Source organism: Bombina bombina, chromosome 11 (assembly GCF_027579735.1).
Source record: "Bombina bombina isolate aBomBom1 chromosome 11, aBomBom1.pri, whole genome shotgun sequence".
Classification (NCBI taxonomy): domain Eukaryota; kingdom Metazoa; phylum Chordata; class Amphibia; order Anura; family Bombinatoridae; genus Bombina; species Bombina bombina.
This window is the reverse complement of record NC_069509.1, coordinates 172770527-172794102: the sequence shown is the minus strand read 5'-3', so window position 1 is coordinate 172794102 and position 23576 is coordinate 172770527. Positions and strand designations below refer to the sequence as shown.

Sequence of the window (23576 nt, the reverse complement as noted above, 5' to 3'; positions counted from 1 at the left end):
AGCAATGTTATTAAAAAATAAGCAAAATTATACATTTAAAAAAAACAAAAAACTTTATGGGCTATATAAATAGATCATCTAAAAAACATTTATGCAAAGAAAAAATGAGTGTATAATGGCCCTTTAAGCCCTCCAAGCGGTTGTGTGACCCTCAGCATCACCAGTGTTTGTGTGACCCTCAGCATCACCAGTGTTTGTGTGACCCTCAGCATCACCAGTGTTTGTGTGACCCTCAGCATCACCAGTGTTTGTGTGACCTTCAGTATCACCAGTATTTGTGTGACCCTCAGCATTACCAGTGTTTGTGTGACCCTCAGTATCACCAGTGTTTGTGTGACCCTCAGTATCACCAGTGTTTGTGTGACCCTCAGCATCACCAGTGTTTGTGTGACCCTCAGCATCACTAGTGTTTGTGTGACCCTCAGCATCACCAGTGTTTGTGTGACCCTCAGCATCACTAGTGTTTGTGTGACCCTCAGCATCACCAGTGTTATTGTGACCCTCAGTATCACCAGTGTTTGTGTGACCCTCAGCATCACTAGTGTTTGTGTGACCCTCAGCATCACTAGTGTTTGTGTGACCCTCAGCATCACTAGTGTTTGTGTGACCCTCAGCATCACCAGTGTTTGTGTGACCCTCAGCATCACTAGTGTTTATGTGACCCTCAGCATCACTAGTGTTTGTGTGACCCTCAGTATCACCAGTGTTTGTGTGACCCTCAGTATCACCAGTGTTTGTGTGACCCTCAGCATCACCAGTGTTTGTGTGACCCTCAGCATCACTAGTGTTTGTGTGACCCTCAGCATCACTAGTGTTTGTGTGACCCTCAGAATCACCAGTGTTTGTGTGACCCTCAGTATCCCCAGTGTTTTTGTGACCCTCAGTATCACCAGTGTTTGTGTGACCCTCAGTATCACCAGTGTTATTGTGACCCTCAGTATTACCAGTGTTTGTGTGACCCTCAGCATCACCAGTGTTTGTGTGACCCTCAGCATCACTAGTGTTTGTGTGACCCTCAGCATCACTAGTGTTTGTGTGACCCTCAGAATCACCAGTGTTTGTGTGACCCTCAGTATCCCCAGTGTTTTTGTGACCCTCAGTATCACCAGTGTTTGTGTGACCCTCAGCATCACCAGTGTTTGTGTGACCCTCAGCATCACCAGTGTTTGTGTGACCCTCAGCATCACCAGTGTTTGTGTGACCCTCAGCATCACCAGTGTTTGTGTCACCATTATTTGTGTGACCCTCAGCATCACGTTATTTCTCTGTATTGTCTGGGTCTAGGAGATGGTGAGTGCCCCAGCTATTGGGAGTATAAAGGTGCCATTTTTGAGAAATAAAGATCATTTATTTTCTGTGTCCTGCTGTTATTAGCTTAAGCTATGGAGGATTCTGATATATTAGAGGGTACTCCCTCTATTCCAAATAGTAAAACCTGTTTATATTGTGAGGAGGCTTTAGTATGCCCGCCCTCTCAGTTATGTTCCACATGCCTTGACAACGTTGTACGGTCAAAGAATGTTAAACCTTTTAGTACCAGTGAGCTGTCCACCTCTGAGGACTCGTCGTCCCGTGAGGTGCATACCCTACATTCATCTCCTTCTACACACGCAGCTTCCCCTAGCACGCCTTGCAAGCTAGCTTCGGCATGTCTTGCCCTCCGGACCTCCTTAAAGTCCTCTGTGGCTTAGTGTATGGAGGTGATTTGTCTCATGGTGTCCAGCATGGACATTTCTCTTTGCCAGGTTCCATCTCAGACCGTTTCATCTGTGCATGCTGAGGCAGTGGAACCTCGATCATTCGGATCTGTCTCAACAGATTTCTCTGGACAACCGGTCAAGAGAATCGCTCTCTTGGTGGCTCTGTCCAGATCATATGTCCCGAGGGACATCCTTCTTAAGACCATTCTGGGAGATTGTGACTACAGACACAAGTCTATCCGGATGGGGAGCTGTTTGGAGTGCCAAGAAGGCGCAGGGCCTGTGGATTTAGGAGAAATGTACCCTCCCGATCAACATTCTCTGAAGGTTTGGCCCCTTCTGGGTTTGTCCCAGTTTATCAGATTCCAATCAGACAATATAACCTCGGTGGCTTACATCAACCATCAGGGTGGAACGAGAAGCTCCCTAGCAATGAGGGAAGTATCTTGGATTCGGGAGTTGGCGGAGACCCACAGCTGTTCGCTGTCAGCGATCCACATTCCGGGTGTGGACAACTGGGAAGTGGATTTTCTCAGCAGACAATCCTTTCATCCGGGGGAATGGTCTCCCCATCCTGAAGTGTTTTTGCGGAGATATACAACAGGTGGGGGACGCCGGAGATAGATCTCATGGCGTTCCATCTCAATACCAGGCTACCCAGATATGGGTCAAGGTCCAGGGATCCTCAGGCGGAGCTAATAGATGCATTAGCAGTGCCTTGGAGGTGTAGTGGCCCGCATAAAGCAGGAGCGGGCATTAGTGATACTGATTGCTCCATCGTGACTGTGAAGGATGTGGTTCGCGGATCTGGTGGGGATGTCATCATTTCCTCCGTGGAAGTTACCTTGTCGCAGGGATCTGCTGGAACAAGGTCCTTTTGTTCATCAAAATCTAGATTCTCTGAGGCTGACTGCGTGGAGATTGAACGCTTAGTCCTAGCCAAGAGAGGTTTTTCTGAGAGAGTGATTGATACTCTCATTCAAGCTTGTAAGCCAGTTACTCGTCGCATCTATCATAAGGTGTGGAGGACCTACTTATTCTGGTGTGAAGAGCGTGGATTTTCCTGGCATAAAGTTAAGGTTGCCAGGATCCTATCGTTCCTCCAGGATTGACTGGAGAGGGGCCTTTCTGCCAGTTCCCTGAGGGGCCAAATTTCTGCCCCGTCTGTTTTACTGCACAGGAGGCTTGCAGAGCTTCAAGATGAACAGTCCTTTGTTAAGGCTCTGACTAGGATCAGACCTGTGTTTAGATCTAATGCTCCTCCTTGGAGTCTAAATCTTGTTCTTAAGGTTTTGCAACAGGCTCCATTTGAGCCTATGCATGAAGATGACATTAAATTGTTGTCCTGGAAGGTTCTTTTTCTACTGGCTATTGCTTCTGCACGCAGAGTATCTGAGATTGCTGCCTTGCAATATGAGCCTCCTTATCTGGTGTTCCATTCTGGTAAGGCTCTCCTACGTACTAAGTTAGGTTTTCTTTCTAAGGTCGTGTCAGACCGCAACATCAATCAAGAGATTGTGGTTCCTTCCTTGTTTCCCAATCCTTCTTCTTCAAAGGAACGTTTGGTTCATAATTTGGATGTGGTTCGCGCCTTGAAGATCTATCTTCAGGCTACTAAGGATTTTAGACAAACTTCTTCCTTGTTTGTTGTCTATTCCGGGAAGCGTAAGGGTCAGAAGGTCTCTTCGACTTCCTTATCTTTTTGGTTAAGGAGTGTTATCTGCTTAGCTCATGAGACAGCGGGACATAAACCTCCTCAGAGGATTACGGCTCATTCTGCTAGAGCAGTGGCTTCCTCTTGGGCCTTTAAGAACGAGGCCTCTATGGAGCAGATTTGTAAGGCGGTTACCTGGTCCTCCTTACATACTTTTTCTAAACTTTACAAATTTGATGTTTTTGCTTCGTCTGAAGCAGCTTTCCGGAGAAAGGTTTTGCAGGCTGTGGTGCCCTCAGATTAGGGTCTGCCTCTCTTTTTGTCCCTCCCGTTATCATTCAGTGTCCTCTAGAGCTTTGGTATAGTTTTCCCAAAAGTAAGGAATGTTGCTGTGGACTCTCCTTATATTAAGAAGGAAAACATAAATTATGCTTACCAGATAATTTTATTTCTTTCTGTATAAGGAGAGTCCACGGCCCCCGTCCATTGTTCTCTGATGGGCGGCCCTCTAAATTATATTTTTTTTCTGGCACCATTTATACCCTGATATTTCTCCTACTGTTCCTTGTTCCCTCGGCAGAATGACTGGGGGATAGGGAAGTGGGAGAGGTATTTAAGCCTTTGGCTGGGGTGTCTTTGCCTCCTCCTGGTGGCCAGGTTCAGTATTTCCCAACAGTAATGAATGATGCCGTGGACTCTCATTATACAGAAGGAAATTAACGTTTTTATTTGGAGGCTTTATTTTTAGGATAAGTGGGACTAAGTGGGATCAACCCCCCATACAAAAATGTGTGGGCTCCTCTGGCCTAAAGGAGCATTTCATTGTAAAACTAAAATATTATTTTTAATTGGAATATTTTATTTTTGTCATTTTCTTCTTTTACTTTGTGTTTAACTGCTACAAAAGAGATACACTAGTAGTCTGTAGCCCTTCTGGAACACCATCTTCCTGCTCCAGATGAGGCTGGTGACTGGAGCATACCCATGTATGCCTGCCTATTTGCTCACCATCTGCTGTGCTACAGGATTACATTTAAACACATAGTACAAGAAAAAATAAAAAAATACTGCATTTTATTTTTTACATTAGAATGTTCCTTTAAGGGGTTCGGATATTTTATTTGAAAGAAACTTTTTGCAAATTATGAGCTACATGTAATTGCCTCAGTGTCAAACAGGGTTGCAGACAGGAAGCACAATTTATTTATAAAATTATTTACACAGGATTTTTGTTATAGTTCAGTTAGTGATTTGTCTTAATGCCTTTAATCGTGCGATAACTGTTAAACACAACTGCCAAATAAAACAAACTACTGTGCGGTTGCTTACAATATTTCTGATAGTGATCAATGGCTGTTTTACAGCACCCAATACGCCTTTTTTTCGGCATCTGAGAGATCACCATTTAAATGGTAACACAATTTCGTATTTGATTAGATCCGAGTGGGTATCGAAACAGTCACCCATACAATGTGTGCACAGCATTGATTTTGGCGAACACAGTGTACCCGGCCGCAAGTTATAAACTAAATATCAACCACAAAATGGACACATCGAGTTCAACAGCCAAAGGCATTTGTTAAAGACTCACCACACACAGATCAAACAATATCACACATGGGCCAACCGTGTGCATGCTCAGAGCAGAAAAAAAGATAGTGTATCCCAATAAAAAATCACAGAGATGGCCCTTTTTATTGATGATAGATTTGCGCCAAGTAACAAACAATATTGATTACTTCATCATCATCAATATGTAAATGTCATTACATGAATAAAACATATGTACAGCGGCTATCGACCAAGATGGTTGCTTGTTAGCTACGTCTGCGCCTTGGAGCTGCTAAAACTACTCTTTTTTATCATCTAAGACATGCAGATCTTTCTTTTACCATGAGACTTTGGACTAGTCTAACCTATGAAGCTGTGGTATGGGACTTTTCTTCATCTACGTGACAACAAGCAGCCCTGTTTAGAGAAGGTACGCAGCAAAGGCCTTGAAGCGGCCTATACATATCTTTACCCCCCATATTGCTGGTGTTTCAGTACTCCCAGCCGTTTTTGCTGAAGAACGTCCACATGTGTTCTAATTCTTTAACATAATTGAGCTGTTTGAAGCTGTGGAGCGAGTGTTTTCAGACATATCCTGCTAACTATTTAGAAAGAGCATGGCTTTAGCTACGTGGGTAATAGCCGAACTGAGCAGCCTTGTAGACACACATCAGACTGCTATCCTGGATACATGGCAAGCTGCATTTACTACATCTGAACACTTAAAAAGAGCACCTACTCTCATATGTGAGGGAGAAACTCAAGATCGGGAATCCCGCTGGCAACTTACGGTCATTTCAGACAACACCCTTCTCAAGGAGACCGTAGATCCCTCTCTACGACAGGGAACAGAGACGGACCACAAAGTGTGTGAGTGGGGATTCAGTAGTTCGATGTGAGAGGAGAGATTGCGCTGATTCTGCCGTTTTGAGAGTACACTGGAAATTGTCTGATACAAACGTATTGTGTGTGAAGAATACCCCATCAGACAAACACATAAATTTGGCAAGCAGTGATATACAACCTCAGTTAGGGGATCCTCTACATAAAGTTTCTCCCTCAATTGTTGATCAGAAAATAAGGCCGGAGCCAAGTATACCCTTGCAAATTCCTAATACACAAAATGGTGTCTGTGGATTGTATCAGGGACTTGAGAACGCTGCCAACCTGCTTGAAGCTTAACAATATTCTTTAATTTGGAGATCAAGGATAGGATGAAGTACTCTCATTACTATCATGCCAAGCTGCTAGATGGTTATACGCCTCTTCACAATCTCTTTTATGAAGTGAACCGTGGATATTACCCATTCTGCCATGGCTGAACTTTCTATATTCCACAGCAGACACTATATTATAGTTACTAACTTTACATATCTGTCTGCAATGTTATTATTACACTTTTATATCTCCTATATAGCTAACATGCAGGATGTTTATGCTCTCAGTTTACTTTTTGTTTGTTTGTTTTTATATTTAGTTAACAGGGTCAGATTTCACTAAGTCTATCATAAGTTCATTGAGAGAGGCATAAGAGAGAGACTCTTATGTTTGTATTTATTGATTGGCTACTGTAGACTCATTAATAGTTTTACTGTAAGGTCTATTTCCCTAAATTATACTATTCTAATTAGTTATATCCTACTAAGTATCCTAATATATATAAGATAGCTTTTAAGTTAGTGGGGTAGTAAATATAGAAACACCATTACGCAATACCCAAAACCCAGCTACTTAGACAATAGCAATAGCTGCCAGCGGGTGGGGTGGCACGATTCCATAGTCCTAGGAAAGATGCTACATGCTTAAACTAGAAATATTAGGAGAAGTTTAGATATATACTGTATGAATAGGCTTATGACCAGCATTGTATCATACGTATATTGAGACTATAGAAATGCTGTGAAATGATTTGTGCCTTAGACAAACTGCACATGAGAGCTATGGGTAATACTTAAATAGATTACTGCCCTACAGATAACTTCTATCAAATATCCAATAATAAGACCCACACGCTCAGCTGTAGCATTATGTACTTATATCATTTAACCTATTCTTGAAGCATGTTGGCTTAAGACTGATAAGACTGTTGATACTTGTTTCGCTGTTCGATAAAGTTGTCGGATTGAACATATCCAGGACGTCTACAAAGCTCACAATGTACCTCTACAGATGTAACTAGTGTGACCTAGAAATGTTCACTTAATATCCTGTTCATTCAATCCCATTTGTTGATATAAAATATTTCATTGTTTAGTGTTTGCTGCTACCTATGTCCATTTCCACCGTTAGGAGTGGATTTTCATGCCCCTATAGTTTGTCTCTTCCACTGTTGATAATAGCTCTATATAGTGGTTATATATATATATATATATATATATATATATATATTTACTAAGGGTCCAAGAGCGATCCTATATGCACATTATCTACTGAGAGGTCCCTAGCATGTCCCCTTATTGACACATACTAAAGTTTATAGTCCAAGAGAGGCCTTTGTTTACATCATGGGGATCTAGTTTTTCTTTAGCTTTGATATCTATAATAAGGGGTTACCTCTAATCTTACTATTACTGCTATTTCCCAAATATAAACAAAAATGAGGATGATATAATTAAGGAGTGCCTAATAGAGTTTATGTCTTGCCATATTAAGGTGAGTTTAGCTCAGTGCACACTGGGAGGTTTACCTCCAGACTTATAGTTAGTATTTTGATTGCTACGTCTTCTATGTACTTATGTATAGACATATATAAATAATTTGTTACATCATTTTTTATGTGTGTTGATGTACTTGCTAACTAACCACTTTGCACACTACTTTTGGAAAATTGTAAGCTACTTCCTCAATAAAATAAATAATAATTAAAACAAAAAAAAACATAACCATATGTACATTATACCGCCATTTATGAAATCAATACCAATGTATACTTACCAGTAAATGACATTTTAAAGTTATTTTAATAAAAAACAAACAACAAAAAAACACCACTCTATGTAATTGCAACACACACGGACTCATTAACCCACTTTTAAAGGGAGTTCTCACTGATAGGGACCATGTTGTTTGTGGGTTATGTTGTCAATGTTTCTGATTGGCTGTGGAGGTGATAGGGATGTGATGTAATGTAAAAAGATTTTAGTTTATCGGGTCTGGTGAATGTTTATCAATAGCCATTATCGTTCATTTAGGGTGCAGTTGTGGGGATAAAAAGATCAAATCTTGAGGCAGTTATTAAAGGGACAGTCAACACAAAAATTGTTATTGTTTAAAAAGATAGATAACGCCTTTACTACCCATTCCCCAGCTTTGCACAAAAAACACAGTTATATTAATATACTTTATAACCTTTAAACCTCGAAATTTCTGTCTGTTTCTAAGTCCCTAAAGACAGCCCCATGATCACATGCTTTGTATTAGCTTTTCACAACAGGGGAGTGCTGGTTCATGTGAGCCATATAGATAACATTGTGCTGATGCCCGTGGGTTCTAACAACACCGCACTAATTGACTTAAATGCAAGTCAATAGATAAAGTCATATGATCGGGGACAGTCAGAAGATGTTTAGAAACAAGGTAATTACAGAGGTAAAAAGTGTATTAATATAACCATATTTTCTGTGCAAAACTGGGGAATCGGTAATAAAGGGATTATCTATCTTTTAAAACAATAAACAAAATTGAGTTGCTGGCCCTTTAAAAGGATAGAAAGATCAAAAATTAAATGTGCATGGCTGCATTTTAATGTGAAATAGAAACTTTTTTTGCAATATACTTCCATTAGCAAAAATGCTTCTAGTAACTGTTTTTCTACGGCATACGCACATATCCTGTGAGAGCCTGTGCACCAGTATTCAAACACCATGCCTGCTTAGAGAGTCAGTGGGGGGTTATATGACACAAGTCTTCGTATGCACTGGCATAGAAAGAGTTAAATGGTGAGAATGAGTTAATCTTAGCTACATTATTTTCTGTATGTTCTGCATTTTATCAAAATAAGTAATCCGCCATGTGTTAGCCAAGTGTATATTTAGCCGTATTATGTATTCCTAAAAACTATGTAGCTCTTTTCATTAGTATTGATATTATCAATGACATATTCATGAGCGCTGTCTCCTTCTCTGTTTTATTATATTATTTCTGCTTGTTTTCTAAGCTGTAAATCTTAACATCTGGCATCCTCATAATTATTGGGTTGTGAACACAGATAATGGTGCATTTAGCTTGAGAGTAGGATGCCCTTTTGTTCCATGTGCTTCTCACCAGTTACCAAGATTTATGACTGACAAGGGGTCCGATGTTGAAGGATCTGATATTATTTTCTTTATCAGCAATGTTAAAGGGATAGTAAACCCCAAAATGTTCTTTTATGATTCAGATAGAACAGAGAAGTTTACACAACTTTCCAATTTAATTTTATTATCAAATGTTCTTCATTCTCTTGTTATCCATTGCTGAAGGGACAGCATTGCACTACTGACAGGAAGCTGAAAATATCTATTTAGCCAATCACAAGAGACAAATGTGTGCAGGCACCAATTAGCAGCAGCTCCCACTAGTGTAGGATATGTGCATATTCATTTTTTAACAAGGGATACTAAGAGAACGAAGCACATTTGAAAATAGAAGTGAATTTAAAAGTGTCTTAAAATGACCGGCTCTATCTGAATCATGCACGTTTAATTTTGACTTTCCTATCCCTTTAAACAGATGCCTTTCATTGAGTTACATATTACAGTAAATGTATAAAAGGCTATGTAATCTTCTATATAACTAGAGCCTACTGGAATTAACAACACTTACGTTGTGTAGTCTCTCATTGCTGTCTGTAGCTGATGGAACCATAATAAAGTTACACTTATATTGAAGCATTCTGGCGTTGGTGTCTCTCTGCGCAAAGAAGAAGAATATCCTAGCAGAACCTATAACAAACACCACTGCCAGCTCTCTGAGAAGTTGTGGCGTTTAAACACTGGTGCACGGGCCCTCACAGCATATGTGCATATGCCACAGAATAACAGCAGTTACCTTTACTAGAAGCATTTTTTGCTAATTGAAGTATATTGCAAAATAAGTTTCTATTTCACATTAAAATGCAGCCATGCACATTTCATTTTTGACATTTCTTTCCCTTTAAAGGGACAGTCTAGTCAAAATTAAAATTTCATGATTCAAATAGAGCAGCCATTTTAAGCAACTTTCTAATTTACTCCTATTATTATTTTTTCTTTATTCTCTTGCTATCTTTATTTGAATTTAAACTTAGGAGCCAGCTCAGTTTTGTCTCAGCACCTGGATAGCGCTTGCTGATTGGTGGCTATATTAAGTCACCAATCAGAAATCGCTACCCAGGTTCTGAACCTAAAATGGGCAGCTCCTATGCTTACATTCCTGCTTTTTAAAATAAAAATAACAAGAGAACGATGGAAACTTGATCATAGGAGTAAATTAGAGAGTTGCTTAAAATTGCTGCTCTATCTGAATCATGAAAGTTAAATTTTGACTAGACTACCCCTTTAATCTCGGCTGTTTGACTAGGTAAGATGGTAATTGCATTGATAAAAATAATAATAATAATTAAAAAAATAACAGCCGATCCCATTTTTTCGAAATAGAACTAGAATTTCAGAAAGATTGGATTTGAGGCCTATGTGTTTAACCGCTAGAAATATAAGATATTCAATTAAAATAAATAATAAATGTATCTTTTTTTTTTTTTTTTACTGTGCACTTTTATAGGAAATGATATTCTGAATGTTTCCTTAATAGACATAATTATACACTAGTGACCTGCTATAATTTGTTACTAAATGTCATTTTTGCATTACTGACCCTTGATAACTGTGATTAATCCCACAAAGAGATGTGCAGCTCCCAAACAAAACGCAACTGGTAGGAACCTTCCGGTCACTGTCTGCATTCTGTTTGGGAACCAGTGGGTTAAATGGAGGGTGTCTACATCAGTGACATTTTAACATTTGTCATTTTAAACATAAATATTGTTGATGAATGTCACCACTGGTAACCTTCTATTCTCGTGTATTTGTTTTACATTACATTTTAATCGTACAATGTCCTGACAACATTCTGTCCTGACAACATTCTGTCCTGACAACATTCTGTCCTGATAACATTCTGTCCTGATAACATTCTGTCCTGATAACATTCTGTCCTGATAACATTCTGTCCTGATAACATTCTGTCCTGATAACATTCTGTCCTGACAACATTCTGTCCTGACAACATTCTGTCCTGATAACATTCTGTCCTGATAACATTCTGTCCTGATAACATTCTGTCCTGATAACATTCTGTCCTGACAACATTCTGTCCTGACAACATTCTGTCCTGATAACATTCTGTCCTGATAACATTCTGTCCTGATAACATTCTGTCCTGACAACATTCTGTCCTGACAACATTCTGTCCTGACAACATTCTGTCCTGACAACATTCTGTCCTGATAACATTCTGTCCTGATAACATTCTGTCCTGACAACATTCTGTCCTGATAACATTCTGTCCTGACAACATTCTGTCCTGATAACATTCTGTCCTGATAACATTCTGTCCTGATAACATTCTGTCCTGATAACATTCTGTCCTGACAACATTCTGTCCTGACAACATTCTGTCCTGACAACATTCTGTCCTGATAACATTCTGTCCTGATAACATTCTGTCCTGATAACATTCTGTCCTGACAACATTCTGTCCTGATAACATTCTGTCCTGACAACATTCTGTCCTGACAACATTCTGTCCTGACAACATTCTGTCCTGACAACATTCTGTCCTGATAACATTCTGTCCTGACAACATTCTGTCCTGATAACATTCTGTCCTGATAACATTCTGTCCTGATAACATTCTGTCCTGATAACATTCTGTCCTGACAACATTCTGTCCTGATAACATTCTGTCCTGATAACATTCTGTCCTGACAACATTCTGTCCTGATAACATTCTGTCCTGATAACATTCTGTCCTGACAACATTCTGTCCTGACAACATTCTGTCCTGACAACATTCTGTCCTGACAACATTCTGTCCTGACAACATTCTGTCCTGACAAGATTCGGTCCTGATAACATTCTGTCCTGACAACATTCTGTCCTGATAACATTCTGTCCTGATAACATTCTGTCCTGATAACATTCTGTCCTGATAACATTCTGTCCTGACAACATTCTGTCCTGACAACATTCTGTCCTGAAAACATTCTGTCCTGACAAGATTCTGTCCTGACAACATTCTGTCCTGATAACATTCTGTCCTGACAACATTCTGTCCTGATAACATTCTGTCCTGATAACATTCTGTCCTGATAACATTATGTCCTGATAACATTCTGTCCTGATAACATTCTGTGCTGATAACATTCTGTGCTGACAACATTCTGTCCTGATAACATTCTGTCCTGACAACATTCTGTCCTGACAACATTCTGTCCTGATAACATTCTGTCCTGACAACATTCTGTCCTGATAACATTCTGTCCTGATAACATTCTGTCCTGACAACATTCTGTCCTGACAACATTCTGTCCTGACAACATTCTGTCCTGACAACATTCTGTCCTGATAACATTCTGTCCTGATAACATTCTGTCCTGATAACATTCTGTCCTGACAACATTCTGTCCTGACAACATTCTGTCCTGACAACATTCTGTCCTGACAACATTCTGTCCTGATAACATTCTGTCCTGATAACATTCTGTCCTGATAACATTCTGTCCTGATAACATTCTGTCCTGACAACATTCTGTCCTGATAACATTCTGTCCTGACAACATTCTGTCCTGATAACATTCTGTCCTGACAACATTCTGTCCTGACAACATTCTGTCCTGACAACATTCTGTCCTGACAACATTCTGTCCTGACAACATTCTGTCCTGATAACATTCTGTCCTGATAACATTCTGTCCTGACAACATTCTGTCCTGATAACATTCTGTGCTGACAACATTCTGTCCTGATAACATTCTGTCCTGACAACATTCTGTCCTGATAACATTCTGTCCTGATAACATTCTGTCCTGATAACATTCTGTCCTGATAACATTCTGTCCTGACAACATTCTGTCCTGACAACATTCTGTCCTGACAACATTCTGTCCTGACAACATTCTGTCCTGACAACATTCTGTCCTGACAACATTCTGTCCTGATAACATTCTGTCCTGATAACATTCTGTCCTGATAACATTCTGTCCTGATAACATTCTGTCCTGACAACATTCTGTCCTGACAACATTCTGTCCTGACAACATTCTGTCCTGACAACATTCTGTCCTGACAACATTCTGTCCTGATAACATTCTGTCCTGACAACATTCTGTCCTGACAACATTCTGTCCTGATAACATTCTGTCCTGACAACATTCTGTCCTGATAACATTCTGTCCTGATAACATTCTGTCCTGATAACATTCTGTCCTGACAACATTCTGTCCTGATAACATTCTGTCCTGACAACATTCTGTCCTGACAACATTCTGTCCTGATAACATTCTGTCCTGATAACATTCTGTCCTGATAACATTCTGTCCTGATAACATTCTGTCCTGATAACATTCTGTCCTGACAACATTCTGTCCTGACAACATTCTGTCCTGATAACATTCTGTCCTGATAACATTCTGTCCTGATAACATTCTGTCCTGACAACATTCTGTCCTGATAACATTCTGTCCTGATAACATTCTGTCCTGATAACATTCTGTCCTGACAACATTCTGTCCTGATAACATTCTGTCCTGACAACATTCTGTCCTGATAACATTCTGTCCTGATAACATTCTGTCCTGACAACATTCTGTCCTGATAACATTCTGTCCTGACAACATTCTGTCCTGACAACATTCTGTCCTGATAACATTCTGTCCTGATAACATTCTGTCCTGACAACATTCTGTCCTGATAACATTCTGTCCTGACAACATTCTGTCCTGATAACATTCTGTCCTGACAACATTCTGTCCTGATAACATTCTGTCCTGACAACATTCTGTCCTGACAACATTCTGTCCTGATAACATTCTGTCCTGACAACATTCTGTCCTGATAACATTCTGTCCTGACAACATTCTGTCCTGATAACATTCTGTCCTGATAACATTCTGTCCTGACAACATTCTGTCCTGATAACATTCTGTCCTGACAACATTCTGTCCTGACAACATTCTGTCCTGATAACATTCTGTCCTGACAACATTCTGTCCTGACAACATTCTGTCCTGATAACATTCTGTCCTGACAACATTCTGTCCTGATAACATTCTGTCCTGATAACATTCTGTCCTGATAACATTCTGTCCTGATAACATTCTGTCCTGATAACATTCTGTCCTGACAACATTCTGTCCTGATAACATTCTGTCCTGATAACATTCTGTCCTGACAACATTCTGTCCTGATAACATTCTGTCCTGATAACATTCTGTCCTGATAACATTCTGTCCTGATAACATTCTGTCCTGACAACATTCTGTCCTGATAACATTCTGTCCTGACAACATTCTGTCCTGACAACATTCTGTCCTGATAACATTCTGTCCTGATAACATTCTGTCCTGACAACATTCTGTCCTGATAACATTCTGTCCTGACAACATTCTGTCCTGATAACATTCTGTCCTGACAACATTCTGTCCTGATAACATTCTGTCCTGACAACATTCTGTCCTGACAACATTCTGTCCTGATAACATTCTGTCCTGACAACATTCTGTCCTGATAACATTCTGTCCTGACAACATTCTGTCCTGATAACATTCTGTCCTGATAACATTCTGTCCTGACAACATTCTGTCCTGATAACATTCTGTCCTGACAACATTCTGTCCTGACAACATTCTGTCCTGATAACATTCTGTCCTGACAACATTCTGTCCTGACAACATTCTGTCCTGATAACATTCTGTCCTGACAACATTCTGTCCTGATAACATTCTGTCCTGATAACATTCTGTCCTGATAACATTCTGTCCTGATAACATTCTGTCCTGACAACATTCTGTCCTGATAACATTCTGTCCTGATAACATTCTGTCCTGACAACATTCTGTCCTGATAACATTCTGTCCTGATAACATTCTGTCCTGATAACATTCTGTCCTGACAACATTCTGTCCTGACAACATTCTGTCCTGACAACATTCTGTCCTGACAACATTCTGTCCTGACAAGATTCGGTCCTGATAACATTCTGTCCTGACAACATTCTGTCCTGATAACATTCTGTCCTGACAACATTCTGTCCTGATAACATTCTGTCCTGATAACATTCTGTCCTGATAACATTCTGTCCTGATAACATTCTGTCCTGACAACATTCTGTCCTGACAACATTCTGTCCTGAAAACATTCTGTCCTGACAAGATTCTGTCCTGACAACATTCTGTCCTGATAACATTCTGTCCTGACAACATTCTGTCCTGATAACATTCTGTCCTGATAACATTCTGTCCTGATAACATTCTGTCCTGATAACATTCTGTCCTGATAACATTCTGTGCTGATAACATTCTGTGCTGACAACATTCTGTCCTGATAACATTCTGTCCTGATAACATTCTGTCCTGACAACATTCTGTCCTGACAACATTCTGTCCTGATAACATTCTGTCCTGACAACATTCTGTCCTGATAACATTCTGTCCTGATAACATTCTGTCCTGACAACATTCTGTCCTGACAACATTCTGTCCTGACAACATTCTGTCCTGACAACATTCTGTCCTGATAACATTCTGTCCTGATAACATTCTGTCCTGATAACATTCTGTCCTGACAACATTCTGTCCTGACAACATTCTGTCCTGACAACATTCTGTCCTGACAACATTCTGTCCTGATAACATTCTGTCCTGATAACATTCTGTCCTGATAACATTCTGTCCTGATAACATTCTGTCCTGACAACATTCTGTCCTGACAACATTCTGTCCTGACAACATTCTGTCCTGATAACATTCTGTCCTGACAACATTCTGTCCTGACAACATTCTGTCCTGACAACATTCTGTCCTGACAACATTCTGTCCTGACAACATTCTGTCCTGATAACATTCTGTCCTGACAACATTCTGTCCTGATAACATTCTGTCCTGACAACATTCTGTCCTGATAACATTCTGTCCTGACAACATTCTGTCCTGATAACATTCTGTCCTGATAACATTCTGTCCTGATAACATTCTGTCCTGATAACATTCTGTCCTGATAACATTCTGTCCTGACAACATTCTGTCCTGACAACATTCTGTCCTGACAACATTCTGTCCTGACAACATTCTGTCCTGATAACATTCTGTCCTGATAACATTCTGTCCTGACAACATTCTGTCCTGATAACATTCTGTCCTGACAACATTCTGTCCTGACAACATTCTGTCCTGATAACATTCTGTCCTGACAACATTCTGTCCTGACAACATTCTGTCCTGATAACATTCTGTCCTGACAACATTCTGTCCTGATAACATTCTGTCCTGACAACATTCTGTCCTGATAACATTCTGTCCTGACAACATTCTGTCCTGATAACATTCTGTCCTGACAACATTCTGTCCTGATAACATTCTGTCCTGACAACATTCTGTCCTGATAACATTCTGTCCTGACAACATTCTGTCCTGATAACATTCTGTCCTGATAACATTCTGTCCTGACAACATTCTGTCCTGACAACATTCTGTCCTGACAACATTCTGTCCTGACAACATTCTGTCCTGACAACATTCTGTCCTGACAACATTCTGTCCTGACAACATTCTGTCCTGACAACATTCTGTCCTGATAACATTCTGTCCTGACAACATTCTGTCCTGATAACATTCTGTCCTGATAACATTCTGTCCTGATAACATTCTGTCCTGATAACATTCTGTCCTGACAACATTCTGTCCTGACAACATTCTGTCCTGAAAACATTCTGTCCTGACAAGATTCTGTCCTGACAACATTCTGTCCTGATAACATTCTGTCCTGACAACATTCTGTCCTGATAACATTCTGTCCTGATAACATTCTGTCCTGATAACATTCTGTCCTGATAACATTCTGTCCTGATAACATTCTGTGCTGATAACATTCTGTGCTGACAACATTCTGTCCTGATAACATTCTGTCCTGATAACATTCTGTCCTGACAACATTCTGTCCTGACAACATTCTGTCCTGATAACATTCTGTCCTGACAACATTCTGTCCTGATAACATTCTGTCCTGATAACATTCTGTCCTGATAACATTCTGTCCTGACAACATTCTGTCCTGACAACATTCTGTCCTGACAACATTCTGTCCTGACAACATTCTGTCCTGATAACATTCTGTCCTGATAACATTCTGTCCTGACAACATTCTGTCCTGACAACATTCTGTCCTGACAACATTCTGTCCTGACAACATTCTGTCCTGATAACATTCTGTCCTGATAACATTCTGTCCTGATAACATTCTGTCCTGATAACATTCTGTCCTGACAACATTCTGTCCTGACAACATTCTGTCCTGACAACATTCTGTCCTGATAACATTCTGTCCTGACAACATTCTGTCCTGACAACATTCTGTCCTGACAACATTCTGTCCTGAAACATTCTGTCCTGACAACATTCTGTCCTGATAACATTCTGTCCTGACAACATTCTGTCCTGATAACATTCTGTCCTGACAACATTCTGTCCTGATAACATTCTGTCCTGACAACATTCTGTCCTGATAACATTCTGTCCTGATAACATTCTGTCCTGATAACATTCTGTCCTGATAACATTCTGTCCTGATAACATTCTGTCCTGATAACATTCTGTCCTGACAACATTCTGTCCTGACAACATTCTGTCCTGATAACATTCTGTCCTGACAACATTCTGTCCTGATAACATTCTGTCCTGACAACATTCTGTCCTGATAACATTCTGTCCTGACAACATTCTGTCCTGACAACATTCTGTCCTGACAACATTCTGTCCTGACTAACATTCTGTCCTGATAACATTCTGCTCCTGATAACATTGTCTGACAACATTTGTCCTGACAACATTCTGTCCTGACAACATTCTGTCCTGACAACATTCTGTCCTGATAACATTCTGTCCTGACAACATTCTGTCCTGACAACATTCTGTCCTGACAACATTCTGTCCTGACAACATTCTGTCCTGACAACATTCTGTCCTGACAACATTCTGTCCTGATAACATTCTGTCCTGATAACATTCTGTCCTGACAACATTCTGTCCTGATAACATTCTGTCCTGACAACATTCTGTCCTGACAACATTCTGTCCTGATAACATTCTGTCCTGATAACATTCTGTCCTGATAACATTCTGTCCTGATAACATTCTGTCCTGATAACATTCTGTCCTGACAACATTCTGTCCTGACAACATTCTGTCCTGATAACATTCTGTCCTGATAACATTCTGTCCTGATAACATTCTGTCCTGACAACATTCTGTCCTGATAACATTCTGTCCTGATAACATTCTGTCCTGATAACATTCTGTCCTGACAACATTCTGTCCTGATAACATTCTGTCCTGACAACATTTTGTCCTGATAACATTCTGTCCTGACAACATTCTGTCCTGATAACATTCTGTCCTGACAACATTCTGTCCTGACAACATTCTGTCCTGATAACATTCTGTCCTGATAACATTCTGTCCTGACAACATTCTGTCCTGACAAGATTCTGTCCTGATAACATTCTGTCCTGATAACATTCTGTCCTGATAGCATTCTGTCCTGATAACATTCTGTCCTGATAACATTCTGTCCTGACAAGATTCTGTCCTGACAACATTCTGTGCTGACAACATTCTGTCCTGATAACATTCTGTCCTGACAACATTCTGTGCTGACAACATTCTGTCCTGATAACATTCTGTCCTGACAACATTCTGTGCTGACAACATTCTGTCCTGACAACATTCTGTGCTGATAACATTCTGTCCTGATAACATTCTGTCCTGATAACATTCTGTCCTGATAACATTCTGTCCTGACAACATTCTGTCCTGATAACATTCTGTCCTGACAACATTCTGTCCTGATAACATTCTGTCCTGACAACATTCTGTCCTGACAACATTCTGTCCTGACAACATTCTGTCCTGATAACATTCTGTCCTGATAACATTCTGTCCTGATAACATTCTGTCCTGACAACATTCTGTCCTGACAACATTCTGTCCTGACAACATTCTGTCCTGATAATATTCTGTCCTGATAACATTCTGTCCTGATAACATTCTGTCCTGACAACATTCTGTCCTGATAACATTCTGTCCTGATAACATTCTGTCCTGACAACATTCTGTCCTGATAACATTCTGTCCTGATAACATTCTGTCCTGATAACATTCTGTCCTGATAACATTCTGTCCTGACAACATTCTGTCCTGATAACATTCTGTCCTGATAACATTCTGTCCTGATAACATTCTGTCCTGATAACATTCTGTCCTGACAACATTCTGTCCTGACAACATTCTGTCCTGACAACATTCTGTCCTGACAACATTCTGTCCTGATAACATTCTGTCCTGACAACATTCTGTCCTGATAACATTCTGTCCTGATAACATTCTGTCCTGATAACATTCTGTCCTGACAACATTCTGTCCTGACAACATTCAAGGGATGTGCGAATGATTTGCGATATTCGAAAATTGTACCACATTTCTTCATTTTGAATGTTTAAATAACTTTCTAACATTTGTTTAATATAATAGTATTTCTAATGCTCCTTTTAAATGTAATATTCAAATTATGCAATATTCGAAATAGAAACATTCAAATTTATATATTTGTATCTATTATGTATCAATTACTAAATCCCTACAACATGAACTATTAAAGGGACAGTCTACACCAGAATTTTTGTTTAAAAAAATAGATAATCCCTTTATTACTCATTCCCTAGTTTTGCATAACCAACACAGTTATATAAACACTTTTTACCTCTGTGATTACCTTGTATCTAAGCCTCTGCAAACTGCCCCCTAATTTCAGTTCTTTTGACAGACATCCATTTTAGCCAATCAGAGCTGGCTCACTGGAAGTCCATGTGCGTGAGCACAGTGTTATCTATATAACACCCATGAAATAACACCCTTTAGTGGTGAAAAACTGTCAAAATGTCCTGAAAGAAGAGGCGGCCTTCAAGGACTTAGAAATTTGCCTATAAACCTCCTAGGTTTAGCTTACAACTAAGAATATCAATATTCAAAATTGGTGATAAAAGTAAATTGGAATCATTTTTAAAATTACATTTTCTATCTGAATCATGAAAGTTTATTTTGGTCTAGACTGTCCCTTTAAACTTCTGAATAGTATTTATTAAATCAAATGTTACATTCGAAGTAGATCATTGTTTGTACAGAGAATACGCTATTTCAGCAGCTGATACTTTCACATACAAATTGCTAATTTCTTGGTGTTTTGTTGCTTACCTGTGATGTATACATTGTTCCAATAGAATATGCAATGTACTTCTTTCTTTGTTGAAACACATACCTAGGTAGGCAGCAAAGCACTGCTGGGAACTAGCTGGTGATTGGTGGCTACATACATATGCATCTTGTCGTTAGCTCACCAAATGTGTTCAGCTAGCTCCCATTAGTGCGTTGCTGTTCTACAGCTGGCTGTAACTATGTGTTTTAACCTCTTTGCAAGGATAAATACATAGATATGTGCAAGTAATTGTGAAATAGTAAAATGCTCTAAAATGTCTTCATTTGGCAAAACAATACATGTACACCCAATACAGAATATATTTTGAATGTGTGAATTTCATTATTTGTTTATACTATTCGCTGTTTTTTCTTCATCCTAATAAACAGTTATATCAATATATATGTATTTTGACTGCAGGCATGTCCACCAATACAGATAAAATACTGACTCAGACTGATACAAAATGTGTGTATATTTACGAAAATCAGCGGTGGAATCCACTCACCGGATACAGCAGCACGTACGTAATTACATCCAATAACGTGTATCTTCATCTGAAAACCTCAGTGTGTTTTGTGATCACTGATAAATACCATTGTAAGGTAACCACAAAACACCCCAAAATAATATTCAAAAAAATTATCTTTTTATTCCCTAAAAACATATTTTGTAGCTACAGCTTTAAAGTGATGTTTAATGGTGAAGATTAGTATCTGTGCCAAAAAGCAGACAAAGGTCTCGTTTTTATTTAATATTTACTATTTTAAAAAGTATAAAGGGACATTTAATTCAAAATTTAATTCCCCATAAATGTTCAGTTATGCATGATTAAAAAAGAAAACTTTGCTAACAAACAAACATTTTAATGGACCATTAGAGTAAAAAAATTAAATGCTCTAATTTGTTAGTGCATGTAATTTTAACACTAGCAAACCTGCACATCTAAGGGCCGGATGATCTAACGGTCTCTGGGCTGGCGAGATTATTATAGTATGCTGCCAGTACTTATATTTCCCTGGTGGAATGATCTAAAGACACTTTTTTCCGTGAAAACAAGGTGTCTCGCTAAGGGACGAATACTGCATTTTCGTATGTTATGTGCACAATAAAAATGTTTTTTTTACAAATCTAGCAAAACGAATAATTTAACTATTCACATAAAAATTGTAACAAAATTATTCACCAAAAAGCATATTTTATCAAAAATGTAAAATTTGTATGTAAATAAGTCAGGAATAAATCGTATGAAATATGCACAGCGTAAATCGTAGTATAAGCACACAGGATATGCAAAAATCACTTAGAAATTCATACATTAAAGTACAAAATACAAAGGGTAATTGTTGTTTTTTTTGTAAAATTGGCTGAACATGGGCGTATATGAAATTCTCTCTAATCCCATACTACAGATCTCACGTTTTTTTGTGCCTTGTACATGTGTCAATTTAGACAGTGAACAAAACAGCAATTTTAATCTGGGGGTGCACAGGTTAAAATTCAAGCAGCAAATCCCAAATGAGGGCCAGATTACAAGTGGCGTGCTTTTAAAATTACCGCAAATTAATTTGCACAAACTCACAGTAATTTACACTCCCCATATTTTCTAAGTGTAGCACAGAGCGGTAATATGCATTCGTATTACAAGTTTACAGTAAATGCAACCGCGCAAACGCAATCACATTAACAGCTCAAACTTTTGTTTGGATGAAACAGTTGCACTAAACTTCACTATGAACCACTAAACCGACACCCTCCACATCACAAACTCCGTATTTACACTATTAACCCCTAAACCGACACACACCCCACTTCAAAGTAACCTTCTACACTGTTAACCCCTAAACCGCCAGCCCTCCACATTGCAAAATACCTATGTACACAACCCCTAAACAGCCAGACACCCCACCACAAACTAAACATCTACACTATTAACCCATAAACATCCAGCCCCCCCAACGCAAAATAACCCACTAACATCTAAACCCCCTAACCTAACACCCCCTAAGTTAACCCAAAATAAACTAATAAAAACCTTACCTAACTGCCTTTAAAAAAAATAAAAACTTACCTGTGAGAGTAAAAAAAAAATCTAATCTTCCCTTTAAAAAACAAAAACAATGTATTAAAATAAAAAAACTACCATTACTATGAAAATAAAAAACCTAACATTCGTATTAAAATAAAAAAAACTAACATTACAGAAAAATAACAAAAAATTACCAAAAGTAAAAAGAGTTATGACTATTCTAATACCCAGACATCCCAACTCTCCCGGAAGTTCCAGGAGTCTCCCTCATTGAAATAGTGGCTCCCTGACACCCGCAAATTAAACTCAATATCCAGGAAAGAGCAGTGCCAGAGAAAAACAAATTTGTGCCTGCACTTTTCATTTCCACCTGTAGGTGTCACTGTTCCGTTATAGCTCAATGTGTGAACTCTAGTGCGGTGTGAGACATAGCAGATCTGATATATATAGGTGAGATGTGCAGACTCCTATACTTTGTATATTATGCAGACTCCCATACTTTATATTGTGCAGACTCCCATACTCTCTATATTGTGCAGACTCCCATACTCTCTATATTGTGCAGACTCCCATACACTCTATATTATGCAGACTCCCATACTTTATATATTGTGCAGACTCCCATACTCTCTATATTGTGCAGACTCCCATACTCTCTATATTGTGTAGACTCCCATACTTTATATATTGTGCAGACTCCCATACTCTCTATATTGTGCAGACTCCCATACTCTCTATGTTGTGCAGACTCCCATACTCTCTATATTGTGCAGACTCCCATAATCTATATTGTGCAGACTCCCTCACATACACTCTATATTGTGCAGACTCCATCCCATACACTCTATATTGTGCAGACTCCCATCCATACACTCTATTTTGTGCAGACTCCCATACTCTATATTATGCAAACTCCCATACACTCTATATTGTGCAGACTCCCATAATCTATATTGTGCAGACTCCCATACTCTATATTGTGCAGACTGAGGAAGCACTGAGGAATTCTGAATGGGGGCACGGGGGGCACCTTCCTGAAATTAGTTTTTGCAGGTTGGAATGTCTGTAATACCACAAAATAAAAAAAAAACATCCCAAAATTAAAAAAGCTATTTTAAAACTAAACTACAAATAGCCCTTAAAAGGGCATTTTTTAGGGCATT

The 23576-nt window shown here is 39.2% G+C and overlaps 1 protein-coding gene across 2 annotated transcripts in view; it reads left to right on the top strand.

Annotated features, from left to right (window-relative positions):
• The window catches only part of TECPR1 (tectonin beta-propeller repeat containing 1), a 219312-nt gene that overhangs the window by 124126 nt on the left and 71610 nt on the right, over window positions 1-23576 (top strand). For both annotated transcript variants that reach the window (XM_053694717.1, XM_053694716.1), the window contains one exon: window positions 20805-20907. In XM_053694717.1, the coding sequence (XP_053550692.1) occupies window positions 20805-20907 (103 nt within the window). The remainder of the gene's footprint in view (window positions 1-20804; window positions 20908-23576) is intronic.